The sequence below is a fragment of the Maniola hyperantus genome, chromosome 2, assembly GCF_902806685.2.
Source record: "Maniola hyperantus chromosome 2, iAphHyp1.2, whole genome shotgun sequence".
Lineage (NCBI taxonomy): Eukaryota > Metazoa > Arthropoda > Insecta > Lepidoptera > Nymphalidae > Maniola > Maniola hyperantus.
In genome coordinates this window covers 6,677,969-6,699,583 of record NC_048537.1, presented here as the reverse complement: position 1 = coordinate 6,699,583, position 21,615 = coordinate 6,677,969, and the positions used below count along the sequence as shown (strand labels likewise).

Sequence of the window (21,615 nt, the reverse complement as noted above, 5' to 3'; positions counted from 1 at the left end):
TCTCATAACACCTAAAATCTAGAGATATAGTATTAAGCTAACATTAATTTAGCATAAGTAGTATTGTAACTTAGATAAGATAGTTAAGTAAAGGCCTTCGTGTTCCAACGTCGACACGAACGTCCTAATTAAATCATTTTCACAACCAAAAGGGAGTTCTTCTTTCAACACCAGCTCCAAGCCCTTACGTAACTGGCGCAGTCTTAAAGAATAGTCCTGGATGTTCAAGGTCGTCGTGGTGCATCCCCTAGCCGCGCCGCCCTTACGTAACTGGCTTATACTACCTATTGCTACTATTTCCTGATCAATTGCTTAAGTATATATTCAGTATCTGAATTTTGAACCGACTTCAAAAGAAGGTTCTGTATTCGACCGTATGTATGTATATGTATTTATGTATTTATATATATGTACTAGCTGATGCCCGCGACTTCGTCCGCGCGGAATTAGGTTTTTAAAAATCCCGTGGGAACTCTTTGATTTTCCGGGATAAAAAGTAGCCTATGTCAGTCTCCAGATTTTAGACAGTACTCGTATTTCGCTTTTACATATTATTTAGATTATATTATATCAACAATCTCTGATATACTTACTTATAGGTTAGGTACCTACTCACATGAAGAACTCGACAGCCAGGCTGATCCGTTGCGCAAAAAATGAGCCAGCCCCTTCTGTCACCAGATGTGGCTATTAATCGCGGTGAAATATCTCGTAAATGTTTTTTAGCACTAAGACTCCATGGCCACAGTCTCCATGGCAAACAATTTTTGGTAAAGTTTTATGCACAAAGGATTTTGTTGCAATTTGACAATTTTATTACCTAGTTATCCATAGATTAATTATTGTACTTATCTCATATTTATTCTTGTTTAAATGTCAAGTACAAAAACATAAGCAAATAATTTTTTGAATAATAATATAAAATGATCTAAGTACCTAAAAACATGGAAACTACTTAAATAATAAGAAAAAATTAAACGATCAATATGAAGCCGTATCGCCGGACAAATAAAATATTCATGCAGCAAGTGAGTTTAAAATTTCAGTAGGTAGAAGCTGGAAGTTGGTTTAAATGGTGGGAGCGGAGCGAGACCAATAATAAATCTATGGGTGGCTCCCTTGTTGGTGATGTTTAAATCGGCTAGCCGCATTGTTTTCGGGGAAAGGACGAAAAAGGTAGAAGCATTCTAAAATATAAACTTCAGAGAAATTTCATGCAATGTCAGATTTTCTTTAAATTTTTGAGTTTTTTGTGGATCATCACCACCACTCCCAGGTAAATGGATTTACAAAAAAACCGGCCAAGTGCGAATCAGACTCGCGCACTGAGGATTCCGTAGTACAATCGTATTTTATCGACATTTTGAACGATAAATCAAAAACTACTTATTAGATCTCGTTCAAACCAATTTTCGGTGGAAGTTTGCATGGTAATAATAATAAAAATAAATTTTTATTGACTTTAAGTTGCTGAGTGCTGACATAAATTATATTATAAGGAACACAAAAAAAATACTAATAATACAGATAAAAAACAAGTAATAACAATTAAGTAGACCTAGCTCTAGGTCTAGGACTAATGTAATTTACATTAGTAATGAATGTAAATTACATTACTAGGTAATGTACATTATATATTTTTTTTAGTTTTATCATTCTCTTATTTTAGAAGTTACAGGGGGGGGGGGGGGGGGGCACGTTTTACCACTTTGGAAGTGTCTCTCTCGCAAACTATTCAGTTTAGAAATACCGCAATATCATTTTTAAAGACCTATCCATAGATACCACAAACGTATGGGTTTGATGAAAAAAAAATTTTTGAGCTTCAGTTCTAAGTATGGGGAACCCCAAAATTTATTGTTTTTTTTCTATTTTTGTGTAAAAATCTTAATGCGGTTCACATAATACATCTTAGTATCGCATATCAGTATAGCTCTTATAGTTTCGGAAAAAGTGGCTGTGTGTGTGTGTGGTCATACACACAGACAGACAGACATTTTTTACCGTTCGGCTACGGAACTCTAAAAAGTATAATTATTTTCTAAAAAATATTTGGAAATGATGGCCTACTTAAGTTAGTTACATCAGAGTTTCTGTTAGTCATGCAACGTTAATTTACTCAAACTCAGTGCAATTTAACGCATATCATAATAAGTGAAATACAACCTTAAGTTGAAAGCTATTCGAATACGTACCTACTAATAATATTATTATAGGTAACTGTTAACCGTTCCGATTCCGATTTCCGTACAACCAATACAATCCATCCATGTGGATGGATTGTAGGGAAGGTCAAATGCTATGACTTCTCTTATCGGGGGAAAGTGGGGCATTTTCGAGTAAATGACCGTTTTATGTTTTTTGAAAATGCCTTTTTAAATGTTAACCTTATGACCCCACGGTCTGTAAGTATTGGTCTACACTCTACATGAAATAAATAATCACCCATAGGCCATATTATAAATGCAAAAGTGTATTTGTTTGTCGGTTTGTCCTTCAATCACGTCACAAGGGAGCACCGAGCAACGGATCGACGTGATTTTTGGCATGGTCATAGTTAAAGACCTGGAGAGTGATAAAGGCTACTTTTTATCCCGATAAATCAAAGAGTTCCCACGGGATTTTTAATTAACTACATACACTTGAACGAAGTCGCGGACATGTTTTTTTAATTAGTGCCTACTTAATTTTAGGGCTGCTTACATATTGAAGCGTGTTGCGCAAACAATGCGCTTCAGTTTGTAGGCAGCCTTATAATAATGTTAACAGCTACGTACAGCGAGTAGAATGGGCAGGGCCCGTCTGCTACTCCTGGAGTTCGCGAAGGACATTCACTCCCTATGGCGATACGGTGCCGCTTTCCCTACCTTCCTGAAACTCATCGGCTCGCTACTCCTCTGCCTGCTCGCCATAATGCCGCTGCTTTATCCTCTATTTGTCTTTGCATTCACTTACTTCACCTACGAAGGTCTATTTCTAAGGTAACTCGTCTTCTTCGATCTCGTTTAAGGGTTCCGTACCTTAAAAGGGAAAAGGAACCCTTATAGGATCAATTCGTTATCTGTCTGTCAAGACAAGGGAATCAAAACCTATAGAGTAGGTGCTTCCCGTTGACCTAGAATCATAAAATTAGGCAGATAGGTTTAGGCTTTATAGCACAAGAAGGTACCTAAAGAACAAACTCGAAAACTGTGAATTTGTGGTTACAACACAAAAAAAACGGTCAAGTGCGAGTCAGACTCGCGCATAGACAGACAACAAAGTGATCCTATAATAAGGGTTCATTTCTCCTTTTGAGTTATACGGAACCCTAAAAAACGTCTTCACGAAAACATAGTAGGTATGTACACGTTGTTAGGTACGAGTATTATATCATAACAATATTGCATGCTAATAGGAAGAATTCGGCTGTACTTTTTTGTTTATATAACATCTCCACTGTTTATCCAGTGTCGCAATATAGAAATCTGTATTTGTATTTGCTTAATTTGTCTAATAAGTAGATGGCGCTGTGCGTGTCTTCGTGCGCGAGTCCAACTTGACCGGTATTTTTACAGTAGGTATAATGGATTTCAGTTGGTGGCTGGAGCAGCCCTGGCGCTTTCAGCCGATCGCCATATTTCGGCGCGTGCTCTCGCTTGCCGCCCAGCCGTGCAATCCCATCGACATGTGGAAAGTCAGGGATGTCCTTACCCGCGGAATTCTTCTCGCTCACTCGCTTGCCACTTCTGTGGACTATCTCTGCGTCATGCAAGGGTTGCTAGACGAGGCTTAGATGAGTGGCTGGGTGAGTTGATTATGTTTACAATAGGTAGGTATTGTTTGTAGATACTAGATGATGTCCGCGATTACGTCCGCGTGGATTTAGGTTTTTTAAATATCCGGTAGGAATTCTTTGATTTTCCGGGACAAAAGTTGGCTAGGTATGAACCTAGGCTACTTACGCTATAGCGACTTCCCGGAGATGGCCCTGATGGCCCACGTCAAGATCCGTTAAATAGGGTGGGCCGAGGAAAGCTAGCAGACATACAGACACACTTTCGCATTTATTATACTTTTCTAACTGGTGTTACACGCGTGTGTGCGTGTTTGGTGTCAATGTTTGGATGTTTGGACACTTACGCATTTATTATACTTTTCTAACTGGTGGTACACGCGTGTGGGCGTGTTTGCTGTCAATGTTTGGATGTTTGGACACTTTCGCATTTATTATACTTTTCTAACTGGTGGTACACGCGTGTGGGCGTGTTTGGTGTCAATGTTTGGATGTTTGGACACTTACGCATTTATTATACTTTTCTAACTGGTGGTACACGCGTGTGGGCGTGTTTGCTGTCAATGTTTGGATGTTTGGACACTTTCGCATTTATTATACTTTTCTAACTGGTGGTACACGCGTGTGGGCGTGTTTGCTGTCAATGTTTGGATGTTGGACACTTTCGCATTCATTATACTTTTCTAACTGGTGGTACACGCGTGTGGGCGTGTTTGGTGTCAATGTTTGGATGTTTGGACACTGTCGCATTTATTATACTTTTCTAACTGGTGGTACACGCGTGTGTGCGTGTTTGGTGTCAATGTTTGGATGTTTGGATAAAGACCTAGTTATCCAGTTACCACGAATGCCAGTCTCATAAGTAAATCTGTTGTAATTTACCTTACTCTACTGGTATAGACTATATTAGAAGGCTCTACCTTCTTATTGTAGTTTTATTTTATTGTTCCTTATTGATATTGTAACTTTGGAGACATCATAGTAGGTATAAATGTATCTATAATAATATATGACGTCATTGATCGTACTTGATCAAATCAAAGATATAATCGTTTAGTTTTACTCTAAACTTGATATCTGGGTCTGTGTTGGTAACAAAATTATGTAAGTGCCTACCTATATATCATGTATATTTAATTATACCTATGTAAATAATGGGCAGGGCACATAGTTCGTAAAACCGATATACGTTAACCCAAGTGTTGGATAACGCAGTGTTGGTAGACCCCCCCCACTAGGTGGACGGACGACATCAGACGCGTCGCAGGGAGCACTTGGATTCAGGCGGCGCAAGACCGTTGCGTGTGGAAAACGCTATAAGATACATGATGAGGGTGATGACGTAAAATATAGTCGTGATTGCCTAGTGGTTAGGAAGAGCCGTGATAACCTATTCGGGAGGTCGGGGGTTCGATCCCGGGCACGCACCTCTAACTTTTCAGAGTTATGTACGTTTTAAGAAATTAAATATCACTTGCTTTAACGGTGAAGGAAAACATTATGACTCGTGAGGAAACCTGCGTACCTGAGACTTCTATATAATGTTCTCGAAGGCGTGTGAAGTGTGCCAATCCGCAATTAGCCCGCGTGGTGGACTATGGCCAAACCCTTCTCATACTGAGAGGAGACCCGTGCTCTGTGGTGAGTCGGTGACGGGTTCATCATGATGATGATGATGTACCTACCTGCCACGTGCCTACATACAAATATTAGATTTATTTCATCATCATCATCAACCTCTGACGACCTCCCTGGCGCAGTGGTAAGCACTGTGGTCTTATTAGTGGGAGATCCCGGGTTCGATTCCTGGCAGGGGTTCGGAATTTTATAATTTCTTAATTTCTGGTCTGATCTGGTGGGAGGCTTCGGCTGTGGCTAGTTACCACCCTACCGGCAAAGCCGTACCGCCAAGCGATTTAGCGTTCCGGTACGATGCCGTGTAGAAAACAAAGGGGTACGGGTTTAATAAAAACTGCCATACCCCTGCCATGTTAGCCCGCTACCATCTTAGACTGCATCGTCACTTACTACCAGGTGAGATTGCAGTCAAGGGCTAACTTGTATCTGAATTAAAAAAACCGATAAACGTCCACAGCTGGACATAGGTCTCGTGTAGGGACTTCCACACGCCACGGTCTTGCGCCGCCTGAATGCAGCGGCTCCCTGGGACTCGTCTGAGCGTTTGATATCTACCTACCTTTTACATAAAATATCTCCTTTAGGTAAAATTTATAGGTACCTATGTTGTTATAAAATATCAGGTGGTTCAGATTTGCCGCCAGGTGAATAACTATTTGGAGTTTTAGGTAGGTAATATTATTAGCGTTTTAAGCAATTGAATATTTGAATATCACTTGTGAACACACTAACGGTGAAGTAAAATATCGTGGGAAAACTTATAACATGTACGAGAGTTCTCAGAGACTGGGAACTGCCGACAGAAGTGAAAACCTACACAACTGTAGGTAGATAGGTTATGGATATAGTTCCGAGATTTTTATTCGTTATCAAACTTGTTATTATTTTATTAAAATATGAGACCCATTGCCTATATTGGTGCAGTTGATAAAACTTTTAAAAATCCGATCCGATTTTCCATATCATCTTATTCAGCTTTTATATAAAACTAGATGATACCCGCAACTTCGTCCGTGTAGATTTATGTTTTTGAAAATCCCGTGGGAACCCTTTGATTTTCCGGGATAAAAAGTAGCCTATGTCCTTCCCCGGGATGCAAGTTATCGCTGTACCAAATTTCGGCAAAATCGGTTTAACGGATGAGCCGTGAAAGGCTAGCAGACAGACAGACAGACACACTTTCGCATTTATAATATTAGTATGGATTATGAAATGAAACAGTGAAAGAAAACAGTGTTTTTTGGATTTTTCAAATTTATTATTATAGTATCATTAGCATTATTCACTCACGCCTGCACTCCGAGCCTTAGAATAACAACTCAAAGCATTATTACCTAACATTAGCATGTCAGTGACGCGACCTTGAAGTTTTTTTACCCATCCCAAAATCTCCAAACGCGCCCAAAAAAGTTTCACTTCAATAAAAAAAATTTACAAAAAAATAAAAACCGACTTCGTTACACAAACACTAAAAATTGAAAAATAATTTAATTTATTACCGAATATATTATGTATACAAGAGTTAATATAGTTCCATAATAATATTTTTTGGTTCCGGTGCCAATTAGCTTTAGCTGCGCGAATCGTCTAGACTTCATATTTTTATAGGACTCCACAATGGCACCTCATTGGCACCGACCCCAAAAAATATTATTATGGAACTATATTAACTCTTGTATACATAATATATTCGGTAATAAATTAAATTATTTTTCAATTTTAAGTGTTTGTGTAACGAAGTCGGTTTTTATTTTTTTTGTAAAAAAAATTTATTTCACAATTTTTAGTGGCTCCATGGAATTATGCTATGACTGGTTAAAAATCTACTGTTTACTAAGCTATTACACTGATCGCGAGCAATTTACTCTTATCCGTTGAGGAGTTCCAGTATCTATCTTCGAAGATGTTCATCAGATCTTCACCAAATTGAAATGGGACCAACTTTGAAGTATACCCTTTCAAACAAAAAAAGAATTTTCAAAATCTGTCCAGGCGTTTTCGAGTAATCGGGGAACATACATTAAATAAACATACACTGTTGTAATTTTATTTTATTATTGTATATACCTACATTTATTCTAACTCTATTCTGTTAAAATAGTTTAATTATAATTTTAAGTAATCTCTTTTGGCCTTCTGTTATACCTAGATTTAAATTTAAATAATAATTATGTATTTACGCTGTTGATTACTTTCAAATAAACAAAAAAAAAAAAAAAAAAAAAAAAAGATTCCGACGAATTGAGAACCTCCTCCTTTTTTTGAAGTCGGTTAAAAATATCAGTATCAAACTAAAGTAGGATTTATCTGAAGATAATGTCAATTTTGGGCTAACACTTGAGATTACCGTAACTGGAAACGAGTGAAAAAAAGAAGTGTCACAAAACGGCATTCTACCAGTACAGCGGCGTGAGTCGTCACTGCTAGACGACAACATGGTGGCCATTATACTCGCCCTGTTAGCAATCACCCATTCGTAAGTACTACACGTTTGTTTATATCGCACAGCCATAACATCCGCATATAGCCTGATAATAGCCGATTAGTCGTTGGCCACTGTTGAAATGAATCGCTTGAACCAAAATCATTTTTATCAGTCTTCATGTCTTCGCATATTCGGATTTTATATCAATCCGTTATCCACGTGGCTACTGACTATAAATACTTAGGTACCTACTAAAAAGTTGGCCATTTATTCATAAGTACGTAGAGTCCGCGACAGGTTGAGATGGCAATCGGGGTAACAGGCGGGAGGACGCCCCGCACGTAACCCACCCTTGCCCGCACCGGATTAGGGCGGGGGCTGTGCGGGTGTGCGAGGCGTTTCCGCCCTGATTGCCATCTCGACCTGTCGCGTACTATACCTACTTAGGTTAAGTTTGTCAAACTCAATAACATTCATGAGCTAATTAATTTAGCTTTCGTCCTCGACTTCGTCCATGTGTCTTTCAATAAAAAAATCACGTAAAAATACTTTGTTTTCCCGAGATAAGCTAGAATATCAGATCACTCCTTGCATAGTCCTACCTGTCTGCGAAAGTCCTATCAAATTCGGTTCTGCCGTTTCAAAGATTAGCCCAGAGTCCGGAGACACAGATAAAACATCGACAAACGAATACATTTTTTAAAATGTTTTGTTTTGATGGCCCAATAAATTACATATTTCAAAATTACAAATTTAACACTTCAATTAGGTAAGTAGCTCGTATATGTTTGCAATCGTAATGCAATACGACGTCAGAAACCTTCACGTAATTGTGTCAACAGCAACTATACGTCTTAATCAACTGAAAATATGGATGGAGGGGAGGGGGGAAGAAGTGCGAATGCAACACAAGCATGTGACATGATAGGGCGGATGTATTTTATCGCAAATCATGGTGTAGAGACGACTAGCATATACACTGCCTCCTTACGGGCGATCTCCAATATGTAGATACCTACTATGTAGGCCTGTTCTCTATTCTACCAACCTACTCCTACCTACCTACCTAACTTTTACCTATTCTTCCAAGGGGGCTGGCGCAACATACGAAGTTCCCTGAAGGCTTCACATTCGGCGTCGCCACCGCAGCCCATCAGATCGAGGGGGCGTGGAATGTAAGCGGTAAGGAAAATATTACTTACACTTTAATTTTGCTCCTCCAACTAATCGTTCCGCTCGTGCTAGAACGAACGACAATAGTGCAAAAGTGGGGTTCGAACTTCGAACCAACGACCTTTCAGAGAGATTTCAGACACAACGAGATTTCAGTTCGCTCTTTAATCCGCTTTTCAGTCGTTTTTAGGGATCCGTACCTCAAAAGGAAAAACGGAACTACTACTACTATACTACTTCCCGTTGACCTAGAATAATGAAATTTGGCAGGTAGTAGGTCTTATAGCAGAAATTAGGGGAAAAAATCTGAAAACCGTGAATTTATGGTTACATCACACAAAAAAAAATTGTGGTCATGAACTAAAAATTAGTATCTATTTCAAGTTTCGAAGTAATAGCTAGTTATATCATGTGGAGTATCATATTATGAAAGGGCTTCATCTGTGCATTCTAAAACAGATTTTTATTTATTTTTATGCATCATTTTTTTGATTTATCGTGCAAAATGTCGAAAAAATACAACTGTAGTACGGAAACCTCGTTGCGCGAGCCTGACCTCGAGTGTTTCTTTAAAAAATATCCAACCCTGGTCTCAGGTACTATTCTATTTTGCATTGTCAACGTCGTCGTCGTTGTCAATTGTCGTAGTGTAGCGCATAAACCTCTAAATTATTGTTTATAAAAGTACTTAGGTACTTAATTTTTTACAAGTACTTATATGCCTTGCTTCCTACCTAGGTACATATTTCAAAAAATAATCAATCTAGATAAAAAATATGTAACATTAAACCATCGACATAAAGTAGTACTTAGAAATTCTTTGCATTTAACAATGGAATGTGAATGCTTAGAAGTAGGTAACTTCCATGAACTTCTTGTTTCATAAATCATGTAACATCTTATCGATTCTCTCGAGGAGATCATGTCACTCAATTAAACTCGTGCCTACCTGCCTATACTGTCAATCAAGTTTGTCCCGTATCTGAAACACCTTGTCTATCTCCGCACTTGAAAATCTTGAATTTAGGTACCTACTTACTTAGTACCTAACAAAAGTATGGGAATTATTAAATTCATTTCATAGGTAGATTTAGATAAGTTTTGTTATAAACGGTTGTTTATTTTAGCAAAAACATTACAATGTAAAAAAAGATTGCCAACCTCGCATCACTAGCAGTTGAGCACTAATTTTTTGGGTTCTGTAGGCTCCTGCGTCTCTTCTGGGTTCTAGTCTACCAATCCGCACATGGCCAGCGTGGTAGACTATGGCCAAAACCTTTCTTACTCCGAGAGGAGACCCGTGCTCTGTAGTGAGCGGGCGATGGGTTATCATGATGATGATAAACTAGAGACTCGTGCGCGGCTTCGCTCCTGTGCCGTGGAAATTTCTAAAATTCCAGCCTTTATTTCATGCACGGTTTTTTTGATTTTCATTTCTCTTAGCATTTTTTTTTTCAAAATTTACTATCCGCTGCAACCGAATAAAAATCTAACGACACCGATCAATCTGTAATCAAAAATAAAAAATTTTTTTAGTGCCTTAGAGTCCGCCATAATATTTTTGGCGTTATCCACCCCACAAGTGAGTGTCACTTCCACAACCAAGACAAATGTAGGTAATAAAAATAACACCCCATTTGTTTGATCAGCGCTTGGTTGCTACCTATTAGGTACATCAACCATCAACGAACATTAATATTTCGATCATAGGTATGTTGTATTCCGGAATGCGACGATCCATGGCAATAATAGGGAGAAGAAGCTAACATATGCCTGCATTGATTTATTAACTAACTAGTTAATAAATCAATGTATGCCTGCATGTTTACATTCTCCTCTTTTTAAATCCTCATATTTACTTATTTATCTAAATATCATACTAATTTAAGTATTTGATCTCAGGCAAATCTGAGAATGTATGGGACCGGCTCTCTCATTCCCGACCATGGATGATTGCTGATGGCACCAATGGAGATGTCGCGTGCGATTCCTACAACAGATACCAAGAAGATGTGGACGCACTGGCTTATATAGGCGTGGATTTCTACAGATTTTCCCTATCCTGGGCAAGAATTCTGCCCACAGGCCGTGTCGATCACGTAAATCCTGACGGCATCCGTTACTACAATGATCTTCTCGACGCTTTAGCTGACAAAAATATTGAGCCACTGGTAAATTAATATACTCGATAAAACAGGCTATAAAAAATAGGGAAGTTTAATTTACTTTATGGCTTTTTTTGCCTGAATGTGTAATTTATGATTTTAACTTTTAATCCAGCCGATTAAGTATGTGCTTAAGGTAATCTAGGATCATTTATTTCACGAAATCATAATTTAAAATGTAGATACCTATAGGTAGTTAAAGACCTGACGGGGCAGTGGTAGAATCCGTGGGTAGAATGCATTTTATATTCTTCTAGAATCTAGATGATACCCGCGACCTCGTCCGTGTGGATTTAGGTTTTTAAAAATCCCGTGGGAACTCTTTGATTTTCGGGATAAAAAGTAGCCTATGTGACGGACATAAAACTGGACCCGGGATGTAAAAGCTAACTGCACCAAATTTGATCGAAATCGGTTGAACGGTTGGGCCGTGAAAAGCTAGCAGACAGACAGACACACTTTCGCATTCATAATTGGAATATGGATTACTGCAGTCATCATTATTCAAGTCCAATCTGAATTTTCTATTAGACTTCTTAGACTAACTTATAGAAATGCTGGATATGTTTAAGTGAACCTGTACCTACTGTACGCGAAGTAAGGTAGGTCTAGTATATGAACTAAAGTAGATGTGATTTTATTTACTATACCAAAAAAAACCTAACTGACCTGTTAACAAAGTCGAGGGAAAATTATAAATTAAAAATATTTAAGTACCTAGGTATTTTAAATATTATTTAGGTAGAGTGCAGGATTTCCTTTGTTTTGTCCAGGTAACTTTGTTCCACTGGGATTTGCCACAAACCCTTCAAGATCTTGGTGGGTGGGCCAATCCGAAGATGATTGACTACTTCCGTGATTATGCCAACCTGTGCTTCAGAGAGTTCGGCGACAGGATCAAATCGTGGATCACATTCAACGAGCCATACGAAATTTGCGAGGATGCCTATGGCGACGACAAAAAAGCTCCTGCGATTGACAGTCACGGTGTCGGAAACTATTTATGCAGTGACACAGTTCTGAAAGCCCATGCAGAATCTTATCACTTGTATAATGAGACCTATAGGCCTAAACAGAATGGAAGAATTATGATCTCTATCAATGCTATATGGTATGAACCAACTGATCCTGAAAATGCTGAGCAAGTTGCTCTGGCTGAAGTGGCTAACCAGTTTAAAGTAGGTTTCATGATTTTCGTTCATTCAGCATAGCGTCAGTGAACTTTTAACATTACGCAAGTCATTTTTGGCGGTTTTTCGGTTTTCATTCTAACCGTTTGATGAAGATAGATCACCCGCTTTCATTCGACCAATCAGAATCATAACGTCTTTTATTTCATCAATAACTTATACATCATCACAAAAATATTACTTATACATGAAGGGTTGCTAAGGGAAAATTTTATTAAGTTGTATATATTGATTAATTTTATACATTTTAATAAAACTGTGAAGTAGACTTTTTAACTTACGCACTGTTAGAACTTCGTTGACGATAGGTGGGTAGGTTAAAGATTTTAATTTACAAATCCATTTTAAATTAACTCTATATACTAACTCTGTGTTTCTAGTTCGGATGGTTCGCTCACCCAATATTTACCGTAGAAGGAGGGTATCCCGCTGTAATGGTAGAAAATGTGGCACAGCAAAGCAAGTCTGAGGGTTTGCCTAAATCACGCTTGGAACAATTTGACAGTTACTGGATCGAGAGGATTAGAGGCACTTCTGACTTCCTGGGCATCAACCACTACACTACACACTTGATTACGGGCGCCGGTGTGGACCCCATTGCCAAATCACCTTCTTGGCTGAAAGATATCAGAGCTGTAACAAGTATGAAAGTTGGCAGCGATTCGGCCTCGGAATGGCTTCGAGTACGTAATATTTACCGAGCAATTTTTTTCTATACAAATTACAAAGTATACCTACTACCTATTTGCCCAAATAATGAATGCGCTGGGCTGAGGAATGTTGCTCATCGTAGGCTACGCTGGTTGCATCGTTGTCGCTGCCCATGGGAACTGTTGGATTGGACACAAGCAGTGCAAGACTGCGACTGACCAATACTTTCAGTTGACGACGACGACGATTTTTTAAGTTCTCTTTTTCCCAATGGAGGAGCAATATATTATTTATTTATTTATTTCCACACAAACAGAAAAAACACTTACAATATTGGTTTCTTCGTGCTCGTAAGCGCTTGGCGGCTTGTCTGAGCACTGCACATTCCTCTGTAGTCTTATTATAATTCAGTGCTTCCAATTTAGGTGAGAGCTTGGATCAATAAAAACCGTGAAGGGAACTAGTTAGGTACCTACACGGCAGGACGTCACACGAAATGTGCTGTCTTATTTGTAATACAAGGAATTGTATAGGTACCTATTAATATGTACTTAAGTCAAACTCTCTGCAGTGTGGACGCTTTTATGCAAGTATGGTAGGTATACCTAAGTACTTAGTTCTTTAAATTAAAACTTCATGTTCCATGCACAACATGCACACGATGTTATCATACGTTATCTTGATCTTTTTACCTAATTATTATTAATTTATGTTAAAAAATGATACGAATATTAAATACTATGTATTTAGTTACCTATGTCTTTCTTATAGGTGGTGCCCACTGGATTCGCAAACCTTTTGCGTTGGTGCAAGAGTTCCTACAACGACCCACCGATTTACATAACCGAAAACGGATTCTCTGACCGAGGCACTCTGCTAGATTACGGACGAATTAAGTATTTTAATGTAAGTAGGTAAATTACATGGACACAAACCAGTTGATTACTTTTTAATTTTAATCCTCTCTTACTTACTTTTGATCTCTGATTTAAAAAACCTCGTGCAAAAAACTTTTTTTAAATTCGACGCAATAAAATACCATACTCCTAGAATTTACCTACATTGGTTGTATTAATTAGTAAGATTATTGGTATTTCAGGATTACTTGTCCGAAATTTTGAATGTAATCTACGACGACGGTGTCAATATTCTTGGTTACACAGTGTGGACCCTTATGGATAATTTTGAATGGCGAGCTGGATTTTCGTAAGTTTTTTGTAACAAACAGAGATGTTGCAGCAAAGATCAGTAGGTACAGTGCGCGGCAGTAAGTAATGTAAGTAGCTGACATCGGCCTTTAGAATGACATTTCGGCTTAGTAGAGCATTGTCACTCACTCATAGCTATATGACGTTTCGTCGGCCTCAACGACAGAGACAATGCTCTACAAATCTGCCATCTCCTTCTAAAGGTCAATGTACATTACTTTCTGCCGCGTACTGCAGGGGTATAATGTTAAATTGTCATTTTATCTATACCTACTAAAGAGGAAAGATTTGTTTGTAATCGAGAAACTCTGAAACTACTGAACCGATTTTAATAATAATTATTCTTTCACCGTTGGAAAGCTACTTTATTCAGAAGGTACTTAGGTACCTACTTATTACTATAATAGGTAGGTATAGCTATTATGTGGTAGCCCACATTTGAAATGTCAAGAGTGGCGTAGTGAAATAGCTGAACTGTAGGAATGTGGTTTACATAACAATTTTAATTTTCAATCTATCTTGGCCAGCGAGCGTTTCGGTTTGTACCACGTCGACATCACGGACCCGAGCTTGCCGCGAACACCTAAACTGTCCGTCGAATACTGGAAGCAGTTGTGCGCCACGAGGGAATTACCTCAAGATGAACGCTTCAAGGATCCAGCTGTAAGTTTTTCAACTAACCGTTGACTTTCAGTCAATTTCTGCTATCAAATCTGTTTGTACAAATGTTATACAACTTAAGAAACGCGCTTAAGCTTCATCCTAAAGCATGATTTTCCACAAAATCGCATTTAATTTTAGGGACAAAAAAAAATGGATAACAATCTATCTAACGTTAGTTAGACGTACAGTAGGTACTACCACCTTTATAAGTCGCCTCGGCAAAATTCGTTTGCGCACAAAAAGCGGAACCCAAGAGCGTTTGTGCACTTATTCGTACGAATGACTACACAAACGCCCTGACGCTACCGACTAAAACCGAATGTACACCAATGAAATAGGTATAGGCATTATTGCTCGACGTTCATTTTAAAGTTTAAACACAAGAACAACAGAGAAATACTATTTCGCTCATATAATTTGCATGTACAAAACATGGCACTTACGCAATAACCAATAGGCAACCGACACGCGCTATGATTGGCTAAGATATTTCACGCCATTCTAAATTAGATTTCTGCGCAGGTACATCGGCGTGACTTATAAAAGTGGTAGTACTGCCCTCTTAACAGCATAAGCTGCTGAAATAATGCAATGATGACAATTATTGTAGAATTAGAGCTTAAATACACCTACGCGATAAACAGTTCAGTTTATTGTACTCTTGACTCTTGAGCATGACCTGTTTTCACCTAATTTCTTAGCTTTACTCTGCTGTAATTTATGAACTTAAATGTATAAAACCCGCTTGGTACATACTATGAAGGTATAGTACGCGAAAGGTCGTGATAGCAATCGGGGTGAGGAAGCCCCGCACACCCGCAGCCCCCGCGCTAACCCGGTGCGGGATAGCGCGGGCGCTGTGCGAGGTGTCCCCCCGTCTCATACCCCGTTTGCCATCTCGACCTGTCGCGAACTATAGGATCGTTACTCCGGTGCCCTCGTTTATATCTTTAGTAACACGGGGACTCTTCAGTTTTCCATATAACAGACGCTTTTATTCTTTTTTTATCTGCTGCACTTATCTATTGTAAGTATCAAAATTAAACCTGTTTTACTTTTTAACGGCCTTTCGGTTAGACGTTCAATCTGCTTACTTACTGTTACTATTAAGCAAATTACTTTTTGTTATTTTAAACTGAATATGTACGAGTATGTATTGTTAACTATTTAAAATTCTATATACGTAGGTACGAGTACTTGCTACGCTATTTTGCATGTTAGGTAATTCATATAATACGTCGTATCTATATATATTAAGCACGATAAAAATGTTTTCATTTTTAACAGGAGAGAAGACGGGTATGAAGCATGCTCTGATGCATCTAACAGGAGTTGCTTGATAATTATGTATGCAACGATTTATTTATTATTAAATGATTACTAACATTTATTCAGTATTTATTTTACAACGTTTACCCATCTACGGTTTTTATTATATGTACCTAAGTATTATACCTAAAGGCCCCTTAGTATAACCCTACCTCATAATTACAAGTCAAATGTATTTATGCTATTTATTTAAAAATTGTGTAAATATCAACTAGTAAACGGCCTAGGCAATTATAAGTGGGCGTGCAATAGCCACCCTGTTGCATAATACATATAATACTATGCTTATTATCTATTAACCATTATATTGCCGACTTGTACGTAAGTTACCACCTAATCATAAAACTTACCTAATCATACCTAAACATAACTTACCTAATCATAAAATATTTTATCAGCAGATTTGCATACTCACATACCATTAAGCTCATTTCTCACTACGGGATATAATATAATTATAGTCCGGTCAAAATAGACATTCAAGGTTACAATAATTCGCATAGAGCTAAAAATTGTTACGAATGTTGGGAACACCAATGTTGACCGGACTATAATATAATTTATATCCCGTAATGTGAAATGAGCTTTATACAAAACATAATTTCTATCTCCTACAGTTGCCACCTTACAAAACAGAACTTTAAGGATATGGAAGAAGCAATTGAAAACTATAATGGATATTAAAACAAATATTTATTTAGTTCATATAAGAATATCAAATTATTTACAATGAAATTATTGCAAATTAGTTACAATATATGACATTTATAATTTCATTGTTATAACATTGATACACGTAGTTATATACACTACAGAGAAAACTTGCATGTGTCAGACTGAACAGATATGTTTGTATAATATTTAAGGCTACACTTAAGAAATAAACCATAAAACAGTTTACTTCAAATATTGTTCCGAATATTATTCTGAGTCCCAGAGACCTGTCCTAGAGACGCGACGCCCGGCGACGCGCACACGGTTAGCAAACATGGAATGTTTCTCATTATGTCGCACTGCTGAAAGCACAGTAGGGCACACATTACATACGCACAGAGTCGCCAACTTTAAATAATATCAATAAGCAAACCTGATAGTCCAACACACACTAGATGCTTGGACTACCTACCATAAACATTGACTATATAGGCATGCGCTTGATTGCTATCACACCAAATAGTAGATAGATGATGATGCAGGTGGAGAAGGTGCCTATAAATAGAGATAACAGGAGTAATATTTCATTCTGCCAAAGCCTAACACGATTAAATGCTCTTAGACTATCCATTGTATTGTCATTTCAGTTCTACATTTAACCTCTTCAATGAACCACCTTGGAAGGCAAAATGAAACGTCGATTGCCGTTCCTTTTTATTCTCTATCCACGGAGAGAAGTTAAATTAATAGGTCTCTCTCCGTTATGTAACCCCATACAAATGAAAAAGACAAAAAGTCAGTGGGCGTTAACCATTTTGAGTGACCAACCAATCACAAACGAACCTATGTTTTGGAATTGCATTTTCAATGTTTTTTTATAAACATAGGTTCTCTAATAGAGTAGCGCGACTAGTAGTAGTAGTATAGGGAGAAACTGTTGTTGTTACAAGTATAACGCGTAAAATATAACTCCTCACGTGCAATTTTAACTTTTTGTGTCAAAAGTAAGATTTTATTCCTTATTTTAAAGGACAGGACCATACTTTGGACATGACAGTTGACCCATAGAGATAAAATGGCGCGTGAAGAGTCATTTTTTCCGGACTATATGAACCTTTGGTACTTATTTTTAGTTGTAACGACCACGTTATAACCTATATTAATTGACTTATAATTTTAATGAGCATTTTTAAAGGATTAATTTAGTTAGGTAGGTACCTACAATTAAGATTGATCTTTGGTAACCGAAGTTAGTATTTTAATAAATTAAAGCTCTTTTTTAAATAATATCATACGATCCTGGCTCTTTTCTCAATTTCTCGTCGTAAAGTATAGTAAAATTTAAAGTTGTCAACTTGAGCGTGATACGTTGAAGCGTCACCTTCAACACAGGTGGGCCCTACTATGTTTTCACTGATGTGTACATAATGTAGTGCATGTTTTGTTTATTACTTAACAATAAATATAAAAAGACGCAGGCACATTAACAAAAATAGATACGAACCTACAGTTCGATACAACATAAATAATATCTAAGGGAAAGGGTAAAGCGAACGAAGAATAATGAACCGAACAATATGAAAAGCATCATTACTTGCAAGATTTAAGAATAATCAATAACCACAAATACGACAAAGGGATGAACAGAATACAAAATGAAATGTATTATAAACCCAGCACCGTTACACTTAATTATAATAGTTAGATACATAGTTGATATTAATTGCTATGTATTTATATAAATGAAAATTACATTAAAGTCTTACAAGAATAAAGTACTTTTACTAATATGGCAAAGTTTTCAATGTAGTATTTTTAATTAAATTTTAAGGCCTAATTTCAACATTATTTTCAAACGATCTAACTGAATTCGTAAAAATTCAAGAGACTAGGTGGGCTAAGACTTGATTTTTGAAAGTTCAACTTTTGTAAAAAAGTCGCTTTTAAGTATCTCAGAAAAATAAAAAGTAAGCCACAATTTATCGTAGCTCATTTATATGTAGCTACGAAACGTTGAATTTGTTGAGTAGATAATGCGCTCAGTTGCCAAATGCACTTTAACCACTGAAATTCATAGTCATGATACAGGCTTCTTTAGGGGGCCATTCAGTTAACATGTGTCAAATTCAACAGGTTGAATATGACGTCATGTCGTCTAAATGGTCCCCTAAAGATGCCCCCTACAATGAATTCCAGACTCCAGCATAAATGTGCCGGTGGAGAACTCGGGCAACGGCACGCTACTGCGCTCACAGCACACAAACGCACGAGCACTTACAAAGCAATTCCGTTTCAGAAATACAAACACTCTCGCAGCAACTATGTATATGAGTACCTACTGCTCACTGAAAGGGACATATTATACAAGTACGCTGGAAGAAGTGTGCCATGCAAAATGAGTTATTTTTGTGCTGATTCGAAGCGCCCACCGAACGTACCGGGAATAAAAATTGCCATTTTTTATCAAATGGTTTTCGTGTTGACACTATGTTGATAGATGTCTCATCAATAACATTTAGTTCCGAGTACGCTCATATGACTCTCGCTCTATCAGCGCCATAATGACGAAAATCCAGTTTCTTCAAAAACAGGTCGGGAATCGGAAGCGTACTTGTATTGGCAGAGGTCAGTGGTACTAATTAATTATTTATTTCCAAATGTCACTACCTAGCGGCATCCATGCGCACGCGTAAATACATCGTTCACTTCGAACCAAACATAAAGTATATATCAGTAAACTTAATAGTTGCCAAAATAACTAACTAGGTTACATTTAACTATCACTATTCTAATCATAATCTCGAAAAATACACAAGGACGGTGTAAGTAGACAAAACACATTTGATATTATACTGTAAAAGTACCTACATAAGTAGATTTATTTCATTAATATTAATAATACATATAGAAATAGTCCGATCGTAAAAATTGTAGAAATATAACGTTATCTTAATTAAAACACAATAAATAAATTGTATAAAAGGCACAATAAGGCACTGTTACGTCAAGATGGTATCACAATCTAAATTACATCGATAAAATTACCTACATTAGTCGTCCTCCTATACTGACGTCATCGTTCTGCTGTGGAGGAAAGGATTTCCACTACTCTGGTCAAAAGAGTATGGGGAATCCCATCTCACAATTAGTTTATAATTACAAATAGTATGCGATAATACTTCTTTCGACAAAGAAGGAAGCTATGCAAAAACCGCAGGTGCTCTTTTGCGTTCGGTTCCAGAACAACCGAACTTCACTACAAACTATCAACTAATCAGTTATCACGACGCTAAAACATACGACTGCTTGCGTTTTCACTCAGGCTTACATCGAAACTGGCTCGACAGGAAACAAAATAACGAAATAGAGTGAGTGGACGTTTGACATTTTGAAATTGAACTCGTAACTCTTGTAATTTTAAGAGACCCACACAGATATTTCTAAATAATTAATCAACACAAGCAGGTATATTGTTTATCATTTCATAAGTAATTAATACTTATCATGCAGAATTTTGCATTCGTATCTCTTTCAGATAAATGCCGAGATGCGAAAACCAATTCTAAATAATAAGAGGCTATGGACAGCACGACATATTGAATGTTTTATACTTAAATTTGGGACAATACAGTTTTTAAAGCCACAGACACTACTGTTGTAGATTGGAGCGCGCCTCCGGCATCAGAGGACGGCAGATTGCTGTGCTCGTCTTCTTATAAAATGTATGACATTTTATCAACGCCTTCTGTCGCGCCACAACTCACAACACAATAATGTCTGCAGATATAGAGTGATTTCAGACTATCGTTTTTTTGACGCGTTTTAGGGTGGTTATTGTAAGATGGCGCAAGAATGGTCCTCAGGAGTTTTGAGCAGCACCTGTTGGCCGCTAGCGAGAAGTGGCGAAGCAGCAACGCCGGGGGCTTGCGGCATCCGCGTCGGTTTGTGTCGGTCATTGTGGTGACACAGGCAGACGCGGCATTCGACAAGGTCTCTTCTGTTGAGAGCAGTCTGCAGAACGGCCACAACTATCAGAGAACTTTCCGCGGGAGCCATGGCTCAATCCCGCGTCTCGCCGCAATGCTATACCGTAGTTTTCGCATGCGCGCTTCCAAGCGCGCTACATTTCGCGCTTTAATAAACCGAACGAACGACGCGACGTGCCGCTTCCATTTCGGCGTGTTCCCTCGAAGTAGTGGGGCAGTCAGTAGCAATGCGAATCGGCGTGTTTCTCAGCTTGCGAGTGTAAGTACTAGCTTTTAACGTACGAGATGCGCATTTGACGCACAAAAAAACGCTAATTTGAAACCGCTCAACAGAGGGCAGCTATTGTTAAGCAACAAAATCAAATCACTCTTGAACTCGTCCAGTCATACCTACATGAATCGCTTCGACCGTCCGTACATTTACACACATTACGCTATACACTGTCATTTACTTAGTGAAATGTACACCATTACCGTTAGGCCATCGACACTGTTGGGTTTAGAGTCGACGCTAGAAGCGGTAAGTACTCTATATTTATGATAATACCTAATTTAAAAGTTTGTGGGCAAACTGCGCGAACCTCGTGATTGCACATTGCCGAGTGCCTGTGCGCGCCTGCCGCCTACAGCCAAGTCAGCACGTTGTCTGGTTTGTTCGGCGTCGAGTTTATTAGCGACTGCACGTCGTCTAATAGTATGTCATTTGTGAATTCGCCCAACTGAAATAGAAAAAAGAAATAATAATGACGATGCCAACA

The 21,615-nt window shown here is 38.0% G+C and overlaps 2 protein-coding genes across 10 annotated transcripts in view; one reads left to right on the top strand and one right to left on the bottom strand.

Annotated features, from left to right (window-relative positions):
- Positions 1–956: 956 nt before the first annotated feature.
- On the top strand, positions 957–19,663 carry LOC117994776 (myrosinase 1-like). Of its 3 annotated transcripts, XM_069503127.1 has the most exons (10): positions 957–1,028; positions 2,770–2,981; positions 8,929–9,020; positions 10,914–11,182; positions 11,950–12,354; positions 12,747–13,049; positions 13,789–13,923; positions 14,117–14,223; positions 14,753–14,888; positions 16,835–19,663. In XM_069503127.1, the coding sequence occupies exons 1-10, from the start codon at positions 987–989 to the stop codon at positions 16,859–16,861; spliced, it is 1,728 nt and encodes a 575-aa protein (XP_069359228.1). In that variant the 5' UTR covers positions 957–986; the 3' UTR covers positions 16,862–19,663. The 3 variants fall into 3 exon arrangements, with proteins under 3 accessions (XP_069359228.1, XP_034838625.1, XP_034838631.1); XM_034982734.2 differs by lacking the exons at positions 957–1,028; positions 2,770–2,981 and adding an exon at positions 7,715–7,889; XM_034982740.2 differs by lacking the exons at positions 957–1,028; positions 2,770–2,981; positions 16,835–19,663 and adding exons at positions 7,716–7,889; positions 16,176–16,278.
- The window catches only part of yki (Transcriptional coactivator yki), a 51,499-nt gene continuing 46,777 nt past the window's right edge, over positions 16,894–21,615 (bottom strand). For all 7 annotated transcript variants that reach the window (XM_069503165.1, XM_069503160.1, XM_034981908.2 and 4 more), the window contains one exon: positions 16,894–21,576. In XM_069503165.1, coding sequence (XP_069359266.1) covers positions 21,481–21,576 — 96 coding nt within the window. In that variant the 3' untranslated portion in view covers positions 16,894–21,480. The remainder of the gene's footprint in view (positions 21,577–21,615) is intronic.